Consider the following 27,505-nt stretch of genomic DNA (forward strand, 5'->3'; position numbering starts at 1 on the left):
GACCCACTCGTCTTCGAAAACACAGTTCATCGTTTTTCCTGAATTTTACTAAACGAATGGCGTATTTTGCGATGCCATCATGTTAATGAACCCATAAATCTTATTATGGAATAGTTTTTAACATTTTAGAATTGAGTGACTTCCATATTTTTACTTATACCCCTGACATACCCTGATGAATGTCGTCTATACATTGGGTGATCAGAATAATTTCGAAGGTAAATGGTGAGAAATTTATCGCAAGTATCTGCATGAAAAGTTACAAGGCAAGACAACGTTATCCGCCTCAGCTGTTTTTATTATTTATTATAAGTAGACTAATTTAAATATATATATATATACATATATATATATATATATATATATATATATATATATATATATATATATATATATATATATATATATATATATATATATATATATATATATATATATATATATATATATAGGTCTTCTACGAGAAGCTAGATGCAAAATAAGGGCAAAATCAATTGTCAATCAATCAAAATGTAACCAAGACCCCGCCACTAACTCACATAAGAGTTATAATGAAGCATGGTCCTATACTTATAATTATTTGAAAGAATTTATTTTTCTTTCTAAAATCCGGGAACCCTTTTTTGGGATTTTTATTTACAAACCAAAAAATTTCCTAACCCCAAGATTTTCTGCGGCGCAGTGTAATTACTGACGATAGCGCATAGTGCCCGTATAACGTTACCCATGATTTAATGTTACTTTTAAGGGTTCGGAAGAATTTTCCGAGTATATGAATCCTTTTCTTACTATATTTTGTATAGTCCGCATATTCAGTATTTCACTGACTGAAGTCCCAACGAGTTTTGCATTTTGAGTTCTCATTGGATTCTAATATCTAATCAAAATTGAAAATGACATTGGGTATGACATTTTTTTCTAATACAGAGGTTGACACTTTCAGAGATATTTTTTATAATGATAACATACCATTTGCTAATATGGATGAGTTATTAAATTTTTCAAAAGTTAAAGTCGGTTCAAATAATAATGAAATAATTTATATTGTTAATATTCCTACAACTAATAATAAAAATTGTGACAATTTGCTAATTAAACCTGTAAGGAAAAATAAAAAATATTTAAGACAATATTTAAAAATGTTTTGAGATGTAACGACAAGATATTTGGTATTAAGAATGACTGCAACAATTATAATAAGATAAGTATTTGTGAAATTGATAATATCCTAGACACAAGTAAATCTAAATGTATTCCAAATCTGCTAAGGAGTAAACCATCCCGCTGCACAACAACCAACAATGAATATGTGGCGCTAGTTGAATAAATTGAAGAGAGCATATATTACTGAATGAATAAAAAGGGCAAATAGAAATCGACAATTCAACAATAAATATAGATGGCACCTTCATAATTCATCATCTGAATTCTACAGTTCTAGTTGGAAACCAAACACATTTAACAACTCAGGTCTCTTTTACCAGCAGAAATAATCTGTAAGTAAATGTAATAAAGTTTCGTTTTTTATATGTTTCTTATGAACAACCCTCCCACTTTTGGTCACTACGGTTGAATGTCTGTTTTCCTTTCGGATAATTTTGTTCCAAGTCTTTTGTTAATTTTGACAAAATCTCCTGTCCGGGTATGTATTGTTTGACTTCATCTTTATTTTTGTTGTTATAGTTCAAATCCTTCTCCTGTTTCCTTTGCAGCATCTTGATATTATTTTCCCTTGTTCCTTCATAGCTTCATGGGGAAAAATCCACAGTCCTCCCGAAAAAAAAAGTATCTACTGGCTTCTTACCGATTGTAGAATGAATTAAGTGGTTATATTCGTTTACGAATCGTTCCAAAATCTCCTCAAAATTCCTACAAGTACCTTCCTCCTTGAGACATCTCAAAATTTCGGCCAATGTTGAGTGAAATCTTTCGATTTGGCCATTGGCTTCACTTTTGTTTGGTGGTGTTGTAAACAAATCTATTCCCAATTCACCTTTCATCATAAAAAGTGTGGTAGCAGAATTCAATGATTTTTCATTGTCCATGATAACAGCTTTTTGGGAACTCCATAGAAAAACAGAATATCTCTCAAAGCTTTCTTTTTATCCTCTATTGATTTTCCTTGGAGAATCTTGGTTTGAGCGTATTTCGAGAGCTTATCTATGGACGTCAAAACTAATTCTCTATTTGTTGAGAAAATATCAATATGAATAACCTGGGTAGTTTGGTATTGGTGTGGCATTCAGTCTTGGTTGACTTGGATGCCTGTCGTATTTATTTCTCGTGCATGTGGAGCACTTTTTTAATATTCTTTTAATTTTAGAGAACAAACTGGGTAAATATGTTTTTTCCAATATTTGCATCTTATTTTCTACAGCATTTCTATGCGCACGATTATGAGTTTCTATGATAATGGTTTCTTGATCAGATTCCGACAAAATATCTTCGACAAAATTTTGAGTAAAACGAATTTTAAAATCTACAAAATGATGTGGATAAATTTCTTGAATTTTTCCCGTAATAAACTCTGGAGTTTTAATGATCGATGGCTTAAGGTATCTCTTTAAAATTGGAATTAGTCCTTCAGTATCATATTCTGGTTCCGATATTGAATGTCTATGATATCCTGAAAAAATTATTTGAAAATTGTAATCCGGGATATCAATAGATATAGATATCAATCCCCCATCTCCTCGCTAGAGTTTCGTAAGTTGCTTGCGATCCACGAATAATCAAAAAAAGATCGAAGTTCCTTTGCATTATTAGGATAAGGGAAGTCCACTATAGTCTGAACTTTCTTTGGGTTAGCTTTTATACCATTACGGGAGACAAAAAATCTTTTTTGAAAAACTCGCATTTATCGATTTGTACTTTCATATTTGCGCTATTAAGTGTTTCAAAAATGGCTTCTAGATCCTTAAAATGTGAATCTTCGTCTTTGCTAAAAATAATAATATCATCAATAAAAACAAAGCATCTCCTACCGATGTGTTCCCTTAAAATGTCGTCTAAAGCACGTTGGAATATCGATGGCGCCTTTTTACGTCCGAACGGTAACCTTAAAATTGCGTATTTTCCATTAATTACAGAAAATTCAGTTTTTTCTACATCTTCCATCCTAAGGGGTATTTGGGGAAAACCACTCTGTATGTCGATAACTGTTAAATATTTATTTCCTCCCAAATGGGAAAGAACGTCATTTATCTCGGGAATTGGATACCTATCTGCGATAGTTACTGTATTAAGTTTTCTTAAGTCCACAACAATTCTATTTTTTTGGGAGAATCCAAATTGGTGAATTATAGAGAGAACGCGATGGTCGGATTATTTGATCTTTCAGTAACTTAGATAATTCTTCGTCAACAATACTTCTTAGATCCATTAGATAGGGGTAATTTTTTGAATAAACGGGGGTTTTAATTGTTGTTCTAATCTCGCCTACCCTAGTCGTGAAAGTAAGGATTTCGTCAGGGTCTGCAAATAAACTCCTATGTCGATTGACGATGTTTTCCAATTACTTCTTATTATATTCCGAAAGATGGTGTGTCCTAATTAAAATAAAATTGGGACTTTTCTACCTCCCTTAACGGTGAAAAAATCTTCGGCTGTATGAATCACAGCTGAAAATTCTTTTAAACTATCGTTTCCTAATATTGCATCAAATGTTTTATAATTATAGGAGTATCATCAAACAATTTTATAAATTTATGCTGTGTTATTTCGATGTTTTCCTTAATGGACTTTGCTTAACTTTTTTTTTTCATTTTGTTTCGGATAAGCAAATTAATTAATAACTTATTACTATGATCTTACGATAATATCTGGAACATAGCTGGATATTTGTAGATTCCTCAGTGATTCCTTTTCTTCTTATTGATTGTTTATTTATTTTTGCTTCTCGGTGATTCCGATATAGTTCTCCTTTCCTCTTATTTTTTTGTTGGTTGTTGATTTTATTCTTCTTTACTTTCTTTATGTAATGTTTTATCACTAATAGTTATAATTTTTTTTTGTGTTTCTTTATTTATTTTCCTTTAGCTATTTTGTTAATATAAATTTTCACAACACGTTTCTCTTTCCTTTATATTTTTTTAAAATTTTTTTTTCTTTGAAATTGTTATCTGTTTTCTTTATTTTATTATTTTATTTTTTAATTGTTCACTGTTATTTGTTTGCTTTCTCGAATATTTATTATTTCCTTTTCTAATCACTTAAGTTTTCTTTTACTTTAAAATTTTGTTTAACTGTTTCATTTATATTTTTTATATTATTTTATAACGATTCTCTTTTTATAACATAAGTACTTCTTACTTTTAGTTTTTTCACTGTTTTCTTTATTTTTATGTTTTTAATAATGTTCTTTTTTGTTCACTTAAAGCTTTTACTTTTAACTTTCTTGCTGGTAACTTAAGGCTTTTACTTTTAATTTTTTTACTGTTCACTTTGTACAAAACTATTTCTTTACTAAGTTCCTTACACTACATCACGGCCGCTGATTTATTTTGTGACCTCCGGATTACCTCTTATTTTCCGAAGGGGTTACTAAGGCACGATCCGCGATCTATTTATTGTTTACCGAAAAACCCTTTTCCCGAGGGCGCCAATTACGATTTTAAAAGTTTAAAATAATTAAAAATATATTTTTTTATGTTTGTTAACTCATGGTTAACAACACAACCTTTATTTATTATTCCTAAAGACAACTGTCTAAACTAACAAACTGCTTATTCTGCATTTCCCACCATCAACTCACTCATGCACTTGTTGCGTGTGTGGATAAAATTTCATTTAGAGTTCTTGCTGCGCGTGTGGATTAGATTTCTCCTGGGAACGTTATTGGGCAATTTTATGTTGCTAAATCGGTAGGTTCAGCATTTGCACGTTTGGTTGGTTTGACTTGGTGTTGTTTGGTTTGAACTGATTATGTTTTCTTCGTTAACTTATATACTAGCTGGCTCAGTCTGCGTTGCCGGCCGTTTACATTATTCTTAGGATGATTGATGTTACAAAAGGTATATATTTGTTCTCATTTAAATATATACCTCATATAATGTTATTTCCCAATATTCGTCGACCAAATGTGCTCTAAATATTAGGTAATTTGAAGGGTTCAAAAGCATTGTTGAGGTTATTAATCATTTGTCAGAAAATTACAACAAAAGTCCAATTTATGATTTATTTTGTATTCCCCAGTACCTCTTTATATTCGTTATATCATCGTTTTTAATTATATTTTCTATCCTGAATTATCAGTATTATAAAGGTCTTAGCAATATTTTCCAAATCAAAGGAAATTTTAAAATTCGTAACTTTTAGAAGATCATGTTATAAGGTATTTAGTTTTTACCAGTCGATTAAGCTATATCTGTCTGTGTATGCGGGAGTTCGCTGAAATCGCAATAAAGGCGAAATATTTAGGTTAATCTTTCAACTACAATATTCTTAGGAAGTTAGAAAATATAAGTTTCGGTTAGGTATAATAATAAGACTAAAAATTCGAAATTTTACGCTAATCAAGAAAATATATACTTTGTTGGGTCCGACATGAGTATTTCGAGGTGTTACAAACGGAATGAAAAGTTAATATACACTCCATGGTATGGTGGAGGGTATAAAAAAGTAGACGTGGTTAGTTCCCCAGCGGCCAAATAAATACCAAGGACTGGATGGAAGGACAACAGTATCTCGTATAATAATTTTCAAACCGATATCTTCATTATTATATATATTTTTTTATATATATATATTTTTTTTTTATATATATATATTTTTTTTTTCACTTAATTTGGGGTATGACGAACGTTTGTACCAAAAATTATGCAAATCGGTCCAGCCGTTCTCAACTGATTCCATTACCAACGAACAACAATTGATGTACATATTCATAGATATATAGCCGTAACTAAAACTGGATTCGGTAACTAATTTCCGTTTTGATTTTCAGAAGGCAACTATGTTCACAAGTAAATTTTTATAAAGTTTTATGAATTTTGAACTATAAAATTCAGCTCTAATATTTACATTTTTTATTGCAGATCTAGATCCAATGCTTTTTTCCTTCCGTGTTAAGTTTTACCCCGCTGATCCGTTTCGGTTAACAAATCAAGGACGTACTATGTTATATCAGCAATTAAAACGAGACTTGAGACATGGACGTATATATTGTTCTGTTGGGGAAGCTGCAGCACTTGGATCTCTTATAGTTCAGGGTAACATAAATATGAGAATATACCGAGTGAGATACATAACTTTTCTTGCAGAAGAACTCGGAGATTATAACGAGGAAATTCATGTCGAAAACTATGTAGCGTCTATGAATTTAGCTTTGCGGCAAACCGAATCCCTTGAGAGGAAAATCATTGAACTTCATAAGAAACGTGAACCCCGACAAAACCCCAGTGAAGTTGTAAACGAATTCTTAAGCATTGTTAGCAGCTTAGAAACTTATGGTATCGATCCACATCCAGTAAAGGACCATCGAGGATCCCAATTGTACATTGGTATCAACTATACGGGTATAAGCACATTTATTTGCGGTAAACGTTCGCAGCATTTTCGTTGGAACGAAGTACAAAAAATTAATTTTGAGGGCAAAATGTTTATTGCTCATTTGAGCTACACTGATGCAAGTAGAGAAGCGGTAAGTATATGAAAGACTACATTGTTATAGAAGTTATCACGTATATCTTTCTTCATAGGAAATAATTAGTTTCAATCAAAGTCTAGGTTATACAGTAAAGTTGACTTATGTCTCATTATTTAATAGGAGAAAATACTATTGCTCTGTTCCAGATTCTGTATGAATCTACAAGTTTTGTAATATTTTCGAGATAATATTGTATTCTAAGAAACGTTTCAGGAGGAAGAAACAGCACTTTAACGTTTTGGTGTTAAATATTTTGTGCTTTTTTCACGACATTGTCTTTTAATACCCTCCACCATAATATGGAGGGTATATTAACTTTGTCAATCCGTTTGTAACTCCTCGTAGTACTCATGCAAGACCCAACAAAATATATATATATTCTTGATCAGCGTAAAATTCTATGTCGATTTAGCGTTGTCCATCTGTCTGTCTGTCTGTTGTAATCACCCTATCTTTCGAACAAATCAAGATAGACATGTTTATTTTGCCAGTAGGCAGGTTAAGTTTGTAAATGGGTCATGTAGTTCCACGTTTTGATGTAACCCCCATATAACGGTACCTCCCGAAATTCGGTATTTTGATTATTTTAGCGACGTTATTCACCGGAATTGTTTCAAATTTGGTATTTGAAGTTCGTAATGAATACTACAACCTATGACAGAAAATTGTTTGTGCAGATCCACGTCTTCGTATAGGCCCCATATAACGGTACCTCCCGATATTCGACATTTTGATGATTTTAGCGACATTATTCACCGTTTATTGCAATGGTGGAGGGTATTCATAGTTCGGCCCGGCCGAACTTACTACTTTTTAACCTGTTTTGTCTGATTTAATCCCTAAGTAAAACTTTGTAAAATAAGAGATTTAATGCACTTATTTGGTTTATTGAATTATATATATCAATAAGGAATAAAATAACTATGGTTTGGTAAATCATCATACAATTTGTGGTCTTATAGATCATAGTTGTATTAAGTGTTGCAGATCTTCAGATAAAGAGCGGTAGTGCAGTTACTTCATTATGATTTTTTGAGGAAAAATGCTTTACTGATCTTTTGTTGTATATTTAAAACCAAGCGAATATGCCACTATAGCACCGCCTATTCCATGATCAAATCGAATAGTTTAGATATAAATAACATTTTCAAAACTTTTAAAATGCATGATCCAGATACGTAACACTGAAGGACTTAAGATTACGAGGTGTTGCTTTACAAATACCAATAAATTAGGCTATATATGATTTATAGCATCATTGAGTGCGTTGCTCATTATATGATATCGGTTTTGATATGTACAATCATTACTGTAAGATATTGTGTTTCCATCTTTCACTTAATTCCAAAATGAAAAACAATCAACTTTTTGATGTTTTAAGTTAATTAAAAATAAATAAGAAATTAATATAATCTGGTATTGTAAGCTGCTGACTTCTGTTGTTTGGCCGAGGACGAACGCCACTGAAATCCGCTTTCACATTTATTGTACACCAAATCTGTAATATCGGTAAAAATAGGATTTATTTGTGCACGCACGACCTAATTAACGGGATAAGCAAATAGCAATACCTCTGCAAAATTTTGGTAACTAATACGTCAAATTTAGGAAAAATCAATTCAGACGTAGCTTAACTCCGATATATATACTTCATCCGATATTAGTTTAAGTCTTTCCAAAGTCAAAACATGCACTCTATAACAATGACATTTGGTAGTTAAGTAACATTAAACGCCAAACACGTCCATCAAATTTAGTTGAGATCGATTAAGAATAAGATGAAGCTTCCCTATGTTATTTCCATCCGATTACACATTTATACTGTTCTAAAGCTGTAGCACGTAATCAAAAACGCTTATTCATATAAATGTTTATTTATTGGAGGTAGCTCTATTAAATATACATATTGGAGAAGGGTCGGCACACCCAACTTTTGCCCTTTATTTACTGGTTTTCAATTAAAATGTTACAAAAAATATTGTCAGACGTTCACATTACATTATCAGTGTATTTTTTTAGGAACAAGCTACAAAAATAATAAGAAAAATGCGTTAACTTCGGCCGGGCCGAACTCTTAAAACCCTCCACCATGGGATAAAAAAACCTTTTGTTAATGTCCACAGAGATTGGGATTATTTTCTTGTTGTTTCAAGTAAACAGAGTGTAAATGCGCTTTAAGCTGCCATCTCTATGGGGAGATAGGAGATGCTAAAGACAGCAAAAAAGTGTCATGTTCAAAGACAAATCAAAATATTAGTTCTTCAATTTCTGTTCCGCCTTGCGACATTTCACGGAGAATATATGTTGGCCACTTTTTGGGACTTATTTATTGTAATCTATGTAAATAATAAAAAGCTTAGTCCCGTCGAAAAATTATACCATCTGTTCCAAAAAAGCTATTGGAGAAGCTCGCAAATTAATCAGCACATACTCCTAACATATGAGGGTTTTATTAATCAATTAAAAGCTATATTTAATCTTCCCAATGTTCCCAGATATCTGCAAGTTCTTTGAAATAACGCAATTTACGTTTTCAAATTATACAAAATAGATATCCGATCTACCAAAATTGACCCTGTCACTTTGGACACAATCTATAGCTATGAAAACAGAAATGCCTTCCTGGGAAGAGCTAAATAAATTCCTAACAGAGAGATTTAAAGCACTCGTGAGTGTTTCTGATATATATGGTCCCCAGAGCTCGCGATCTTTTCTGTCTCAGCAGTAGAAATTCCAAAACTTTGAACGTTATACGAATTGTAATATCCACCACACCAAGGTGTATAGTACTAAATACAAAATATGTAAAGAAAATCATATTTTGCCGTCATATCCCAAATTTTTAAAAATGGATTTTAAGAATAGAATATCCATTGTTGAACGAGACAAACAAAATAGTTGCTCAGATTAAAATTTGAAACATCACATGCTCTTACACCATCCAAAATGGATTTTAAGAATAGAATATCCATTGTTGAACGAGACAAACAAAATAGTTGCTCAGATTAAAATTTGAAACATCACATGCTCTTACACCATCCAAATATATATCCCAGCAAGGAACCAACAAATCGAAAGGGTCGGGAAAAGTTTATTAATCTTCTTAAATAATACAGTCCATATATTTAACCATTGTTCCGGAATATTAGAACATACCATAGTTCTGCCGAGCAACACAATGTTGTCCACCGCTTAGTGACAATTGTGAGAAATGTTATGTCGCGCCAAATTAAAGCATTGATCGATCCCTGCGCAGATGATTCTTTTGTCTCAGAGAGGATACAAAATTTGTTAAAACTTATTAGTGCTCTCAGCGACGAATGCCTAGCGGGATCTACCAAAATAGCTGTATGAATTATTTTGTCATTGGTAGACCCACTATTTTCCATTGATATCGATGCTTTAGTTGTCCCTGATATTACGGGAAACGTTCCTACTCCTTCCTTCAAACACATTAACAGAAAACCATTACCGAAATTGAAATTTGCCTCATCACGGCGTTATAAGCCTGAAAGTTGCACAACAAAACTCAGGGTAGTTTTCAATAGATCTGGTCCAAATTACACCACCTTAAAACGAGTCATATATCTTCTTCTTAAAGTCTGCGGGATTCCATCTACGAAAATGGACATCCAAATACAAAGAGGTGCTCGAAGATTTGCCCACCTACTCAATGGAGAATTACTAGATTTTGATAACAAGAGTATTGCTAAGACTCTAGGAATTAGGTGGAATGCCGCAACAGATACATTTTACTTTATTTTTGATAAAATAATTAATAAATGTCTATTTACAATACGAGAGGTTTTATCGATAATAGCCCGATTATTTGATCCTGTGGGTTGGCTTATCACGGTAATAAAAATAATAATAAATAAATGCAGGTTAAGATATTTATGTAGCAGCTTTGGTTGAATGACTTTCAATGGGACGACTAGTTAAAAACATTATCTCTGATGAAATGGAAATCATTTGCAGAAAACTTTGTCGACATTGACAAGATTCAAATACCTCGCTAGGTGAAATATTCCCCAAAAACCACAGCGAAATTCCATGGATTTTGCGATTCTTTGGAGTTAGCTTACGCAGCTGTCTTATACGCTAGTGTGAAGGTAGGAAATGTAGTTTACTCAAATATATTGGTTTCAATGTCCAAATTAACCAATTAAGAAGATTTCAGTGCCCCGAGTAGATCATTGTGTAGCTTTATTGTTAGCTGAATTGGTTGGCACGTTTCTGCCTCAACTAGGCGTTGAATAGCACAATTTGTGTCTCTGGTCGGACACGACAATTGTTGCCAATAGGGTGTCAAAGATCCAATATATGGTCGGTGAGTGGAAGCATATTTTAACACAAGACAAAGCCGCAGATCTAGCAAACCGGAGGCGAATCCTTTAGAACTAAAGGAAGGAGATCTGTGGTGGTTTGGTTCCAACTAACTTCAAAAAGAGGAACAATTCTGGACCTCAACGATTAGTATTCCGTAGGTACGTCTAGGAATGAAAGTATCCCACGAATGTGTACCAAAGCCTCAAAAGAGACACAGATTTCCCAAGTTAATATAGCTAGATCTACGGAAACAGAATCTCAAGTAGAAAACGGTAGCAAGGGTGCTAACAATGCCGACTCAGAACAGCATTTGAAACACATTAACCGGTTCGTAACAACGGTACATTCGTTTGGATAAATGGAGAGGTTTATTAAAGCATTCGAAACAATCCTACACGTATAGTAGCGAAAAATTGTGCTTCAAAGCGCAATAAGCTGGCAGGAAACACCTCATTATGTTGTCTCAAAAGGAGCATTTTCCAGAGGAACACGAGGCATAAACAGGGGAAGGCACTGAATGAAGGTGTCTCTCAACTAATACTGTCCCACTTTATAGATCAAGAGGGAATAGTTCATGCTAATTGTAGACTTGGATCAACAACGTAGATGGCGTATAATGAAAGACATCCATTTATACTGTCCTCAAACAGCAAGTTTACTAAACTGTATGTCTCGTTTATTCACGAGATGACTAAACACGTTGGTCCTCAATTGATGATGGCTACAATACGTTTGGAATGTTGCATAATTCGAGGAAAACACCTGATGAAGGCGAACATTAGCAAGTGCGTTACATGGGTTTTGGCCAGTTAAAACTACAAAGACAACCAAAGCAATTGATTTGGGAGCAGTAAGAGATTTAAGTACCACAGCATTGAAAAGATTTGTTTCGCATCGTGGCTGCCCTAATAAGATATTTTCTGACAATGCACTATGGTGCCGGTGGCATGTTTTAAACGGAACGGAATTATGTTCACAACACTTTCTAAACCTCGAAAATAAAAAATTAAAATCTGGTAACAACTCAGGGCCTAATACCGAATTGTCGAAAATGTCATATTTTCATTTCACCATTTCCTGAAATTTCACCTTATATTATTATTGGCGCCAAACAAAAACTGTTCGCAATATATTAGCAACAAAAAGTGTAAAGCACGTGGAAAAGAATGTAATTTAGGATTTTAATTCAAAATAAAAAGTATTGTTGAACGTTGTAAATTTTCTATGGGTGAATGTGTAGTGTCTTTCATATTCAAAAAAAGGGTTTTCACCTTTTTAAAAAATCCATATTCAAGTAGCTTAAAGCCCAAAAATGCATATATTTTTTTATATTTGCCTGCAAAAAATTAGCCATAATCCACAAATGTAATAAATTACTTTCAACAATTCCTCTTTTCAGAACCTGCAAGAATCTACTAGATTTGCAACTATTTTCGATATCATAAAGGAAAAATCGGTTATAGTTGTAAAAACTTTAACATTCTTGCAGGTCAGGAACAGAGCAAATATGTGAATAAAATATTATTGATAAATATTTTACGACAATGAAAAAGCTAACTAACAACATTTTTGTACACACTAACCTAAAGCGGCTAAGAAACAAAGGGTCGCAACCCAGTTTTTAAGACATAAAAAGGGCTTAAGACAGAGTCTTCAAGTTAGTAGATTCATCTGATTCGTCCCTACCACCTACATATTTTAACGAGTATGGAAACGAAAAAAGTCATGCTGGGCCGACAATATTATACCCTACATCACTATGTATATTTAGTAGAGCTTCTGGGAAAAAAGATAATTTATTACATTATGTATATGTAGGAACTTAATAATGTCAGCAATGACCTTCATTGAGTTAGCAATATGGCTTGAAATCGGATGAAATTTATATATATATAAGAAATTTATATCTTTATCTCAATCGTTTTCACTAAATTTAAAGCAGATATGTTTATGCTGTAGTGACCTCTCGTGCTAAATGTCATTGCTTTAGACGGTATATTATGACTTTGAGAAGACTTAGATATGAAATCGCATGAAACATATATATATATATATATATATATATATATATATATATATATATATATATATATATATATATATATATATATAAGAAAAAGGAATTGATTTGGTCCATATATGGCAGAATTTAATCTTGACGGAATTTTATCGTATGATCCAAGACACAACCTAATTAGACAAAAATAGCACGGTTGTCGAAATATTTACAAAAAAAATTAAGAGGATTAATATAAAGGAGCTTTATGTAAATCTGAACCGATTTCGATCAAATTTCTCAAAAGTTTTTCTAAGCTGTATCTGATACGCGCATCCCTAAAACACATCTCAAGAAAATCGCAGGACAAATTCACCACACATACGAAGTGACCATTGAAGTCTGCCTCTACTCACGCCCTCTGACGTCGCTGGCCTGTGTGTACTGGCCCGGGTCGGAACATGAAAAGCGCCTCATCCGGATTATGATGGACCCAACTGTTCCTGAAAGATTCATAGCTTCCCCATGATGCCGTCTACCATTCATCCAAGAATGGTCGGTGAAGATTATGTTATTAGACATATACACATACATATACATACATAGACATTGAAGCTCAAATTAAACTATGAGGGAGATGGTGACGGACGCTGTAACACACCTTCAGTCCATGGCCGTCCACGACCAGTTTGGGATCAATGCGATATCGCGAGCGTAGCAGACACATATTTTTATCTACGGTCTGGCTGTTCAGTCGTATTAGGAAGAGATGTCTCCCAACTTATATACTTGGAGCTATCCAAAGTGCGAGTGCTGAATTAGAGGAGCAGTCCTTAAAGACCACAACAGTCTGGGTCGTTATCTATACAAACGTAACATACAATTAAATATCATGCACCTGCTTCATGAACGTTGTCCCATGAAAGATGTATAATTTTAATACTTTTATTTAATTTGTTTATTTTTCTTTGGTCTGACAAGGGAGGCGGTATGTTAATGTCCACAGAGATTAGGATTAATTTTTTGTTGTAATACACACAGTGTAAATGCGCTTTAAGCTGCCATCTCTGTGCAAATTAACCCCATCTTGTGAATTATAATTAATCCACCCATTGTTCAAGAAATATAATAAAACTGTGTTTTAATCGAAAGAAAAAGGTGGAAACCAATGTAATTGTCGCAGCTGGGCGATCAAAATAAATGAAGGAAAAACTTTCTGCCCCTGTAAGGCTATCAGATAAGTTTGTGTGCTCATTGTATTTCCACAAAACCAGTCGTACCAAAGCTCGAAGTGGATATCAGTTTGCCGCAAAGGATTCCGGATTGTCCGAAACACCATCAAAAATAAAAAGATCGGAATTGGATTTTGGGTCCGCTTTCTGATTGCTAGTGAAATATATTGTTAAAAAGTCTTAAAAACGCGGTAAAATAGATAGTACCGGTTTCCTCTCATCTATCAAAGTGTCAAATACCAAATCAAAAATATATTTTACAAAATAACTACAAGCATTTGGAGATACCGCCTTATGAGTGATATAAAAAATAATGAGCCTATTCCAACAGTCGTCTATCATAGAAGACAGAACCTATTTTCCTAGACTAAAATCATCAGAATAAAAAATATAGAGAAGTAGTAAAATGTGGGGAGCTATAGCGATATCTGATCATATATGGCCAGTGATCTACCACAGGAAGAAGAATCCTAAGTATCGAATTTTCAACAACTCCGTTTGAAAATGTGGCTCAAATCGCGGGGAGTGTAATATTCATGAAGTGCTTATTTAGTTATTTTCAAGTTGTAATACACCAGAGAGTCTAAAGATTTCAGGACTGCGGAAGCCTTCTTTGCTAGTACTATTTGAGTTTGGGGCTCGGATCCTGTCCTCTTCAAATATTTTTATATATCAAGAGTTAATATTACTACAGACGTAAAGAACAAGCAGAAGGGTACTACAGTAGCTGGTGAAAAAAATTGAGGCGGGATATTATCTTATTGTATTTCTTTTTTGCATTGTTAAGGCGAAGATTATATGTTTATGATTTATGTGATTACTTTTCTTTCGAGACGAGCTTACTGATCTGTGTTTTGCAGTGAAAAGAAAGCCAGATAGACACTATCACACTCTTACCACTATGCGGTGCGTTTCGCCGTTTATTAACACTGATCATACCAAGACTTAATATATACCTAATTCTACCATAGCGGGTCAAATGACCTGATTTTTTATTTCATGCTTGAATGTATGAAATATGGATGTTAGGAAGGAAATTAAAATATAAATTAAATTTATTATAATTAAACAAAATAGTATTTTGAGCAATTCTATTACAAAAGCAAAAAATAAAAATTTATAATTCATAGTTCATCGCATTTTTTACATACATTACATTTACATTTTTACATGTCCATTGTACATTTTCTGCAAACATATTTTTTACATTTAGAGCAAATCTTGTTGGTTTTATTTTCTTTACAGTGTCCTATTTGACATCTCGTACGTTTATAAGCATCTGTAGTAGACTTAGGAAACGATCCTTTCGTATTTGTTTCTTGTTTTGGTTGTTCACGGACTTCTCGAAAATCGGCGCCAAGTTCTTCTGCTAGCTTGAGTAAAAAATCTTGTCGCGCGATATTTTCTCCTGTCGTTTGCTTGTACAAAATCCAGGCATTTATGCCAGCTAAATTAAGGATATTAAAAAAACTTGGAGAGGCCATCTGCAAGACTTAGATTTTGTAGTAAATTTCCTCGCCATTTGATCGGTCATGTCTACGCCAAATTTGGTTTTATTGTAATAGGAAACAGTTTCAGGTAAACGTTTTTCATTGTTTTCTACTTTAACGAATTTGTGTTTAGAACTAAGTAAAAGTACCTTTTTTTTGGCTTACTTTTATAGATTGTAAGAGTACAATTATCTGTTGTAAATATTTTCGATGAAAATCGTTCCATATTGTCTTTCTTTTGCTTCGCAATTAGTGGTAATTCTCTTTTAGTTGACCGAATAGTTCCAACTAACGTAGTTTTTTTTTGGCAAGAAAATGTGTTGCTAGGGATTTGCTTGTGAAGAAGTTGTCTGTGGTCACAGTTCTTCCGCAACCCGTAAATGGCTCAATGAGTTTGAGTACAACATATTCAGAGAGTGGTACTGAAGAGGGCCTATATTCATCTTTTCCACGATATGGAAGTACATTTATGACGTATTTGCTATCGACGTCCGATGCTAACCAAAATTTGATTCCAAATTTATCCGGCTTGTTAGGCACGTATTGCGTAAATCTACATCGTACTTTAGTCAGAAATAGCTGTTCGTCTATAGTAATATTTCCACCCGGTCTGAAACAGTTTTGGCTGTTCTCAATGAAAATAGTCCAAATTGCAGATACCACTGCGAATTTATCTGTGTTCAAACGTTGGATCCGCTGACTTTTTTTATCATCCGCTGACTTTTTTATCGTTAAAATTATTTCTGCTCATAGTTTCAGAAAAAAATTAAGCCCCCATATTTTATTCCAAACCAGTAAAGAAAGTCTTAAAGTCGGGCGGGGCCGACTTTATGATACCCTACACCACTTTGCTAATTAAGTAGAGCTCCACATAACAATTAAAAGTTTTTATGGGAGAATTCAATCATACACGCTATGATTATAATTATAATTTAAAGTTCAAAAGATTAAATATGCAGAAGCAAGCACAAATAATTTGAAATCGGGTAAAGATATATATGGGAGCTATATCCAAATCTGAACCGATCTCGATAAAATTTGGTAAAGATATTTCTGAGCTGTATTTGATATATTTCCCTGAATATCGTTGTTACGGAGTGCATATTACGGTTTTGGGTAACAAATACAACAAATCGGATGAATAATATATAAGGAAGCTATAGTTATATCTGAACCGATCTTCACCAAATTTGACATACTAGCTTCTAGACTCAATTCGGTCGTAAGTGCCAAATTTCATCCAATTTGGACAAATATTAGACGTTTGGTGCACAATAAAAGGTAAATCGGACGAAGTTATATAAGGGAGCTATATCCAAATCTGAACCGATCTCGATAAAATTTAGCAAATGTATTTCTGAGCTGTATTTGATATATTTCCCCAAATATTGTTGTTGCATAGTGCATATTACGGCTGCGGTGGACAAAAATAACAAATCGGATAAACAATATATATGGGAGCTATAGCTATATCTGAACCGATTTCGATCAAATTTGGCATACATATTTTCGGGCCTAATTTGGGTGTATATGCAAAATTCCATACAATTCGGGCTGATATTACACGTTTGGTGCACAATAAAAGGCAAATCGGACGAAGATATATATGGGAGCTATATCTAAATTTTGACCGATTATCTCCAATTTCAATAGGGTTCGTCCTTGGGCCAAACAAAAGATCTTGGCAAAATTTCATCTGGATCGGCCAATAAATGCGACCTGTACTTTGTTTACAAAAATACATGGACAGACGGACGAACGGACAGACGGACGGACGGACGGACGGACGGACAGACGGACGGACGGACATGCATAAATCGACTCAGAATGTGATTCTATGCAGATCATCAAAAGGAACTATGGGTCTATCTCGTTTCTTTCTGCCTGTTACAAACAAATGCACAAAGACATAATACCCTGACCACATTGTGGTGTAGGGTATAAAAAAGGAAATATTCAAATTATTTGCTCCATATGCAGATCGAGCATATAAAATTGCAATAAATGCATCTATTTTTTTTTTTTTTTTTTGATAAACTCCAATCAGAACCTAACACTCTCTTTGCTTCTTCTATTGTGCATGTTCTTATATGGTTCATAATACGGTGGTCAATTATCAATGAAAATGCAGTTCTAACTTTACCTTTCATTATATGACGTTTTGCATATCCTGTTGGGCCTACTTCTTGCCTGAAAATGTTATGAAGTGGTGCTCTTCCAGGTGTGCCACCTACTTGCATTTGTTGCCAAACAGATCCATCATTCGCAACATTTTGTTCGTTTATTTCTCTTTCACTTTCTTCTGAACTTGAGAGTAATCTTATTTTTTTTCGGCCACTACATGTAGTATTTACTTCGATTTAATCGCAATAAGTTCCAAATAAATACTATTTTCCAGAGTACGGTCTTGTAAGCCATCATCCAGGATAGTGTCTATCTGGCTTTCCTTTTAACTGCAAATTTCATATCATTAAACTCTTCTCGAAAGAGAAGTAAACACATAAATTTTAAAAGCCAGAGTTTATTGAATCCCACTAGTGAAGGAGATATAAAGTCTAAATTTAATTCCGTATCACGCAAGATTGATTGCACGATTTTATTTTCAGCTTAATATAATAAATGCCAAGCCATTTTCTTTTGACCGGAAAAAATGATATGTATTTAACTTTTTAATGTTGATGACCACATATTATATTAATTACTTAAGCGTAAACTTTGGTAAATTTGATGTGTTCTGTCGGGGCCACGATGATACTGCTCGTGTTGTAGATGATTCCGCTGATTGGAATTCTGGTAAAAAGCGTTCGGCTCACAGGTATTCCGGGCGTGTACAAAGAGTGGATGATCGGATGCTCGAATCGGCGCTCGGAGGTTAGTTGGTCGGGCTTTGCTACGGTGTACGACTACCCCTACGTTACTATTCTAGATTTCGGTTGGGAACTGTGAGCCTTAAGATCCTGTAAGAACTGCGAGCCTGAAGCCCCAGCCATAAAAATGTAGTTATTTCTTTCCTATGAATTTTACTCAAGTCATCTAAATTAAATCTGCTTATTAATCTTTCAAAACATTCATCAGTATAACTACAGTTTGAGGAAAAATGGCCAGCTGTGAGTGCATCGGATTTTTTACATATTTTTTTAATTTATTGAATCTTTCATAAATTTTGACAATAAGTTTTCATATCTTCAATCAATACAATACAATTACCCTATATTTTGCCATGCTTAAATTTTCTTTTTTTGTGTTTTTTACTTTATTTACTACCTGTAGAAGTTAGCAGTAGATGACAGAAACGTTCACTTGAACAGGCAAGAACGGAAAATAATGAAAAAGTAAGACAAATATCATAATTCATATTTGTCTTACTTTTTCATATTTTTCCGTGGTAGCAAGGGTGTCACGTTTACGCAGTCTATCGTGTCCTCCGAATAATGGGTGTTGGCAGACCAAACAATTTGGCTGCATGGATAGTTTGCTAAAGTACTTTCGAAAAGCCTCTTTATTTCTTCTTCAACGGTAAGTATGTTAAGGTCCTTGTGGATTTTTGCGTTTCTTATGCAACAAAGCACACATGTAAAAGCGAACAATATTCGATTCTAATATTTGTAGCTTACTTACGTTAGAGGCACTAGCTGTGCTCAGAGCTGTATTTCATAAGTCCAAAATATCTTTATTACAGTCTTATATAAAAGGAATTTTTGTTCTAATTTAATAGAAGAACGTATACTAAGATTACCCTTTTTTAGTTTGTTGTGTCCAAGTAAGTCTTCGGTCCAGATGCATTCCGAGATATTTTACGGTATCTTTCTGTGGAGCTTGTGTATTCTAGATTTTTATTGCGCGGCAAAGTTCACATCTTAAAGCAAAAGGAACTTGTATACACTGCCTTGATTTACCAATATTCTCCATTTTGTCAGCCAATCTACATGGGTTTGTAGATGGGGAGTTGCTGAAAATACAGATTTAAAGTGCTTGGCAAATGCGTTTACTTTTTCTTCTGTAGTTTCTGGCAAGAGCCCATTTTCTAGGCGACTTAGGTTAGGTTAATATATAAAGAGGGGCGAATTGCTTCGCCTTGGGCATACACTTAAGCCAGTAAAGGCCTGTTATGCGCTCTAGACTAAGGGTTTTTTGAAGAAGGCGGGCAGTTTACAGTCTGTTATATTTGAAATTCAGTTGCCTTTATGAAATTTCTTAACTATCTTATATCATTTACCATGGTCTGATTAAGGTCTGGTATGGAGTCGTTCCCTTAGAATTGGGATCTGATATTTTCAAACGCTGTGCATTGGCAGAGAAAATGTTCTAATGTTTCGTTATCTTCCCCACATGCCCTGCCTATGCTGTTTTCTGCACATCCTATCTTGTACAGATGAGCTTGTAGGCCCAGGTGCCCCGTAAGGATGCCTGTTAGCTCACTAATCTCTTTTTTACCTATTAATAAGATGTGTTTCGTTTTTATCTCATCGGGATCGCCCCATAAGATTTTTGTGGTTTTCGCTACATCCTCATTGTTCCACAGGGTATGTGGGCGTTTTTTGCCCATGTCTTGAACGCAACACGTGACGCATTTAGCGGCACTGAATTGTCTACGTTTATTGTTGCTAATTCCGTGCCTGTTTTGGCTAGAGAGTTTGCTATCTCGTTACCACTAACTCCCGTATGACTTGGTACTCATATAATGCGTACTACGCCGTGTTGCGAGTAGTTGTTGATTGAATTTATGCATTCCAAAACAGTTTTTGAAGTTACTGTTTTGGATGTTATAGCCCTCATAGCTGTCTTGCTGTCCGTTAGGACGTTGACGGTAGCTGGTCTTGTATTAGCATTAAGCCAGTTCAGACACTCTGCAATCGCCCGGACCTCCGTTGGAAGGATCGTATTGCGATCGGGCAAGCGGAAAGAGATTTCGTTATTTGGTTCTTCAATAAAAAGTCCCAGTCCCGCTCTCTACCCTAGCACTGAGCCGTCTGTATAACAACAGTTTCCAGTCGGCATTTGTGGTAGGAATTCGTCGATCCACGGGTCTCTGGTAGGGATTAATGTTTCACATGAGGCAGCTACAAAAGTTTCAGATATCCGGTCCGATACAAAAATTTCTATAGATTCTCCCGATGTTACCTGTAAAATTGTTTGATGGTATATTGCGTGGCCTTTGTTTATGCGGCGACGACCGCTTCATACCGTATCTGAATATTTATTGGGTGCACAAATAGAATTGTCTCTAATGCCCTAGTTGCTGTTGACCTCATTGCGCCGCAAATGCTTAAGCAGCACATTCGTTGGACTTTCTGTAGTATTTTGATATTACATTTTTATCCATAGCTGTCCACCAGACTACTAATGCGTATGTTAGAACAGGTCTAATTACGCTTTTGAATAGCCAGTGTGTCGTCTTTGGATTGAAACCCCATTTAGATCCTATAGCCCTTTTACACGTTGCCCAACATCTATGAGCTTTGTTTGCTCTTTCTTGGATGTGGTCCCTCCAATTAAGTTTACTATCTAGAACCACACCCATATATTTAACCTTATTGGAAATATTGATTGTCTTGTTCAGGAAGACCGGTTCAGGGATATGTCCCAGTTTTCTTTTCCTAGTTAATAGACATATTTCATGTTTTTCGGGTTAACGTTAAGACCTCTTGGTCTGGCACAGTTATATGCAAGTTTCAGAGCCGACTCAGAAGTATTATAACGTCGTCTGCGTAACAGACTGGTACAAAGCCTTCATTGGTTGAAGTCCTTAGAAGCCTGTTAATGGTGGTAACCCACAGGAGGGGTGATAATATCCCTCCATGTGGAGTTCCTTGACCAACTTTGTCCCTTATGTTAAGTCATATAGCTCACAGATTATCCATCTATTCCTTAGCATTTGGTATATCCAGTCCCTTGGGGCTTGGTCGAACTGAAAATGATCTAAGAATTGGATAAGTATATCTGTGCTGACGTTGTTGAACGCATCTCCGATATCAATGCATACTGCTAGTGTATACATCTTCTTATAGAAGGTGCTCTCGATGTGGTGTCTTATCGGTCGATAAGACTTGGGTATTGCGTAGCTTACCTTCCCAGGTTATGGTATGAAAGCCACCCTCGATTCCTGCCGGGCTTTAGGGGTATACGCAAACTTTAGGCACGCGTTGAAAATTCCGGCTAAGTTGGAAGAAATAAAGTCCACTTTCTTTGGAGCAGAGCCGAGAGGACCATATCTGGTCCCGCTGCCTTAAACGGTTTGAAACTTCTGATGGCTTCCTTTACCATAGATTCATCAATTTTAGGTGCTTCTCGGTCACAATCCTTCTATCTTTCGATACATACATGTGTGTCGTGATGCTCGGCGGGAAGTGTGTACTCATCATAAGCCCTAAGGTCTCTTCTATTGTTTCCATCTTGTTGCCCATATCATCCACTATTCTCTCGGCTTGTGTATGGGTTTTTAAAAGAAACTTTTTTGTTTTTTGAACCATCATTCACGCCATCAACCTGTTCGCAGAAAAACTTCGAGGAGTTTCGTTTAGCTGTTCCTACTATTTTGTTGTATTCTTTAAGTTTGTTATGGTAGCTGTTCAAGAATACTGCTAGTTTTTTACGCCGAGCGCTGTTGTAAAGTCTTCGGATATCTTTTCCTTTGTTACGAGTTTCTCCTGCTATCCAGGGTTTTTCGTAGGCAGATTTCCTCTCTCGAAGTGGACAGCATTCCTCGAAACTCTTTACTATGGTCTCCGTTAACCTATTGACATCTCTGTCTACGTCGTCTGTGCTTAGGCATTCAATTCCCTGTCCTAGCCTCTCTTTTACTAGTCTCCCATACTTCATACAGACAGTGTTGGATTTGTTCCGGAAACATATTGGGTTCGGCGGCGGCCGTGTTAGTTCAAACCAATATACCTATAATCCGAGAAAGAGTGTTCTTCCGAAACTCTCCAATTCTGAATCTCGTTTATAAGATTTCCTGAACTATAAGATTTCCTGAACCTAATGTCTAAAACCTCCTCCCTAATTTTGTTCACAAAGGTCACTTTATTCCCAAAGTTAAGAATTATTAGGTCGTTAGTATTTAGATAATCTAGTAGGAACTGTTTTTGTGGCATATTATTCAAGTTCTCAATCGAGACCCTGTATTGGCATAGAATAGTTGGTATTAATATGGTTTAGTCCAGAGACCTTGTTCTGAACTGCCTAAGTTTCCTGAATTAAACCAGTGTGAATCTTGCCTAAATTTATTAGTTTCATCAGAGCCAAGGTTGTCGTCTCGCTCCGATGAAGGCTGATCTGGATGACCTCGATCATTGGTCATTCAGTAGACGAGTTTCTTGAGAGTCGGTAAATTTGTCACCGACTCCCTGTTCTGTATTGCTTGGGGGGTCTTCTTTCTCCTCCTCGATGCTATACATGGTGTCCTCGTCTCCGATCCTCGCCTTATTATTTTGGAACCTGACAGCGTTCGAGACATAGAATGCCATGACCATATTCTTTGTCAGACTGGCCATGGAGAGATCGTAAACTCCAATCACAAGGAGAGTGCCCCCTTTGGAACATCCTGCGCCTTATCGTTTGTGCTGTTTTGTTGCCTTTTGAGCTTTCGTCGTTGGGCCCAGACAGCTTTTTTGTTCTGGTTGTGAGCTTCGCCAAGCTGTCACTCACTTCTTCTATCGTCTTGTGCGCCTCTTCCTTAGTAGGGATTCGCAGGACGGTAGTATTGTTGCTGTCGGACTCGGTGTCTGAGGCGCTACCTGTCGTTGAAGGCTGAGTTCCTCAGACCCTCTAACTGTTTTGTTGCCCAAAAGCTGCATTCTTTTAATATGTCCCGAAGACTAGGGGAGCGGTGCTCTGCCGTTCTCTTCTGGCCTTCCTTTGTCAGACACCTGTTTTCGAAAGGTTTAGGAAATTTAGTGGGAGTTCAAACATTGACAGCGGTGTGACAACCGTAGTAAATATTTTAACTGCATTGTCAATTTCTCTTCTGAACTTTAGGGAAGTGTTAAGATTTACATATTTTTTGTACTTCATCCAATTTGTATGTGGTGTCTGAGGCGCTACCTGTCGTTGAAGGATTGGTCGAGCGTATGCTTCCCCTGAGTTCCTCAGACCCTCTGTCTGTTTTGTTGCCCGAAGGCTGCATTCTTTTAATTTGTCCCGAAGGCTAGAAGAGCGGTGCTCTGCCGTTCTCTTCTGGCCTTTCTTTGTCAGACACCTGTTTTCGAAAGGTTTAGGAAATTTAGTGGGAGTTGAAACATTGACAGCGGTGTGACAACCGTAGTAAATATTTTAACTGCATTGTCAATTTCTCTTCTGAACTTTAGGGAAGTGTTAAGATTTACATATTTTTTGTACTTCATCAAATTTGTATGTTTATTTCGAGTTCGGGTTGGGGAATGGTCTGACGACAAGTCAAACGAGGGTACCACGGACATTTGCTCCCTCTAAGTATTATTTGTTACCGCAAAGTCAATTGGGTTAGGAAATTTTTGCAGGTCTTAAGGCCAATAAGAAGGCTGTCATCGTAACTGATTAAAGGAACTGTTTGCTAATTTCATATGATCTATTGTCATGTCTTGGTCAGTACCGTTCAGTAAATTAATTTGTTTCCATTTCTCGAAATTATAAAATTAGAATTACACACCTTTTGTAATTTCCCTATTTAATACAACTGTACTGCCACCAAATTGATTGTAAAAGGTAAAAGGATTTCACTCCTCTTCTGCACAACAAATTATTTGATCATGAAAGAACTATAATGTATATGCAATATGATGCATTTATAATTTAAATTAAGAGTCAATATATATAGAGTTAATATATACCAACATAATCAACATTACATATATATTTTGAAAGGCAATCTCTACCAAAAATCCAATCTGTACTCTCATCTGTTTATGGTTTACATCTGTATTCTGTATGGTTTATATCTATTTGAACATTAGATGACCCAAAAGATTTAATTGTTTCCCTCTTGGACTCATGAAAGTTTCCCTGATTTGTACCTGGTTAACAAAGTGGGGCCTTAAAAATACCAACCAAAAACACAAACTCTAATTTCTTTAACGATATGTGTTGTAAGTATTATAAGTTTGACTGGCCCAAAATATTGGTCTCAGACCCACAATATTACATACTGATCATCCTATATTGCGAGCTGGCCGATCTAGCTATGTGGCAGTTCGTCTGTCTGCCCCGATTCATTTGTAATCACGTCACAGGTCATAATTATGGCCGACCCTCATGAAATATGGGCGAAGTTAGTTTAATGTCAGAGTAGAAGATTATTGTTAGTGAAGATGGTCGCAAAATATTTAGCACAAGTACGAAAAAATTTAATATTCCAATATTTACAGCCTCTCTACAGGTTACGATTATAGACCAATCGACGCAAAAATTCGAATGGGGAAAGAGTTTAAGTCAGGGCAGAAGCCTACCAAAATGAGTTTTCATCTGTCATCGGATAATATTTAGAGAATGAAATGGACCATAACTATTATGTAAAAAGAATCCGAATTTCCTTTGACGGCGAATAAATAACGCCCCGGCGAACCAGGAATACACATAAAGGTCATTTTTGGCTGTTACATTGATGCTGATGGCCAACATATATCGGATATATAGCAAAGCATGTAAAACATTTATATAAACAAGTAAACAAAGGCCACAGCCTTGCTCAGACGGCCATGTGATACCCTACAAGACTGTGATATGTTGGAAGTCCCCTGTTGTCCAAATCTATTTTCGTGGATTTTTATACCCTCCACCATAATATGGAGGGTATATTAACTTTGTCATTCTGTTTGTAACTCCTCGAAATACTCATTTCGGACGCAACAAGTATATAACCACGCTATCTTTTTGCAGTAGCAGGTTAAGTTCGTAAATGCGCCATGTAGGACCACATTTTCACATAGACCCCATATAAAGGTACCTCCCAATATTCGGTATTTTGATGATTTTAGCGACATTATTCACCGGAATTGTTTCAAATTAGGTATTTGAAGTTCGAAATGGATACTACAGCCTAAGACAGAAAATTGTCTGTACAGGTCCACGTCTTCGTGTAGCCCCAAAAAAAAAAACGGTACCTCCCTATATTCGGTATTTTGATGATTTCAGCGACATTATTAACCGGAATTGTTCAAAATTTGGTATTTAAAGTTCGCAATGGATACTACAGCCTATGACAGAAAATTGTCTGTGCAGATCTACGTCTTCGTATAGTCCCTATATAACGGTACCTCCCAAAATTCAGTATTTTGATGATTTTAGCGCCATTATTCACCGGAATTGTTTCAAATTACGTATTTAGAGTTCGTAATGGGAACTACGGTCTGTGACGGAGAATTGCCCCATATACCAGAACCTCCCTATATTCGGTATTTTGACGAGTTTAGGTACAATACCCACCGAAATTGTTTGAGATGTCGTATTTTAAGTTCGTAATGGATGCTAGAGCCCCTAGTAACTACAGGTCTGCCACAGAAATTTATAAAGTGACCGAGAGAGTAAAAAACGCATGTAGTTTGGTGTTTAAGCAAATATGTTTAGTTTATTCAGAATTGATTGACCTCAAGGGGTTAATTCCGGAAGAACCCAAGGGCTTTACGACACCTCAAGGGCTTGATTCCCGATGAAACCAAGGGCTTTACGACACCTCAAGGGCTTAATTCCCGAAGAACCCAAGGGCTTTACGTCACCTCAAGGGGATAAAAACAAAGAGACCCGAAGAACCCAAGGGTTTTACGACACCTCAAGGTTTAAAATCTAGCTGGAGAACGCGAGTTGCTGAAGGGCTATGAACATCTCTAACGGTTTTCCTATCTTGTCACCACTCTGAACAAGAAGTCCAAACAAGAAGTCGGTGTAAATAACTATGAGGGGGTTGGTTATGTTTTGGAAATAAGAAGATGGTGTTTTTGAAAATTCACATTTATATAAATAATTCTTTATTTACACAAATAAATTCGACAATTTAACAACAACAAAGTGGGGACCAAAAACAAATGAAATGACTTTCGTCGTCAGAATGTATTAAGACTCTGTAAAATAATTTGGAATTGATCTTAACTAAAGCACTTTACGTTTAAATATCAATTACATTTCCCAAGTTTGATATATATATATATATATATATATATATATATAAAACTCATTTAAATTATTTTGTTTGCAAGTATTTCCGTTAGATTCAGCATGGTAGGTTGGGCTAGCTAAAGCAGCCAATTGTAACATCGTCGTCTACTTTCATTCCATCTTTTCTTATCCTTTTCTATTTTCTTTCCAATCTATCTATCTCTATCCTTTCTTTTCCCCTCTTCTCCAAGATCTACCTTTTAATTATTTTTATGATTTCGAAACCGTGCCTTCTTCTGAAGGGAAAGAACTTCCCAAGATTGAGAGCGGCCAAGGCAAATAGGTAGCCACTCCCAGTTGAAACAAGACCTGCTCATGAAATCTTGACCGATATTTACCTGCATCTTCGTATCTTTTCTTTTCTATTAATTCATTTAAATTCATTTGTAGGTTTTGTTTCTTTTGCTTTTTTTCTATATGTATTTGGGTAGCCTCCTCACCCGCAAGGCGATCTCACTACAGGAATTTGATGCGGCTGTCTTCGTTCTTAGCCCCTTTAGAATTCCTCCTTCTGCATTTTTCTATACTCAGTGATTGATGATCCCGTCATCTTTTTACGATCCACGAATTGGACCGGACTGCCCGGACGGTATGGCAGTTTCTTCTAAATTCCAAGAGGTCTGCGGCTTGACGCAGGATCTCCCTGCCTGCGGATTAGCAGGGATCCTTGCTGGTTACAAAGCAAGAT

General features: G+C 35.5%; 1 protein-coding gene across 6 annotated transcripts in view; it reads left to right on the plus strand.

Annotated features, from left to right (window-relative positions):
- The window catches only part of LOC109613669 (FERM domain-containing protein 3), a 554,999-nt gene that overhangs the window by 299,575 nt on the left and 227,919 nt on the right, over positions 1-27,505 (plus strand). For 4 of the 6 annotated variants that reach the window (XM_059130152.1, XM_059130123.1, XM_059130118.1 and 1 more), the window contains 2 exons: positions 6,036-6,209; positions 6,261-6,640. In XM_059130152.1, the coding sequence (XP_058986135.1) occupies positions 6,036-6,209; positions 6,261-6,640 (554 nt within the window). Of the gene's footprint in view, positions 1-6,035; positions 6,210-6,260; positions 6,641-18,963; positions 19,210-27,505 lie in introns of those variants that run through there. The other 2 variants (XM_059130138.1, XM_059130145.1) reach the window with 2 other exon arrangements.

This window comes from Musca domestica, unplaced genomic scaffold (genome assembly GCF_030504385.1).
Source record: "Musca domestica strain aabys unplaced genomic scaffold, Musca_domestica.polishedcontigs.V.1.1 11, whole genome shotgun sequence".
In the NCBI taxonomy this organism is placed as follows: Eukaryota; Metazoa; Arthropoda; class Insecta; order Diptera; family Muscidae; genus Musca; species Musca domestica.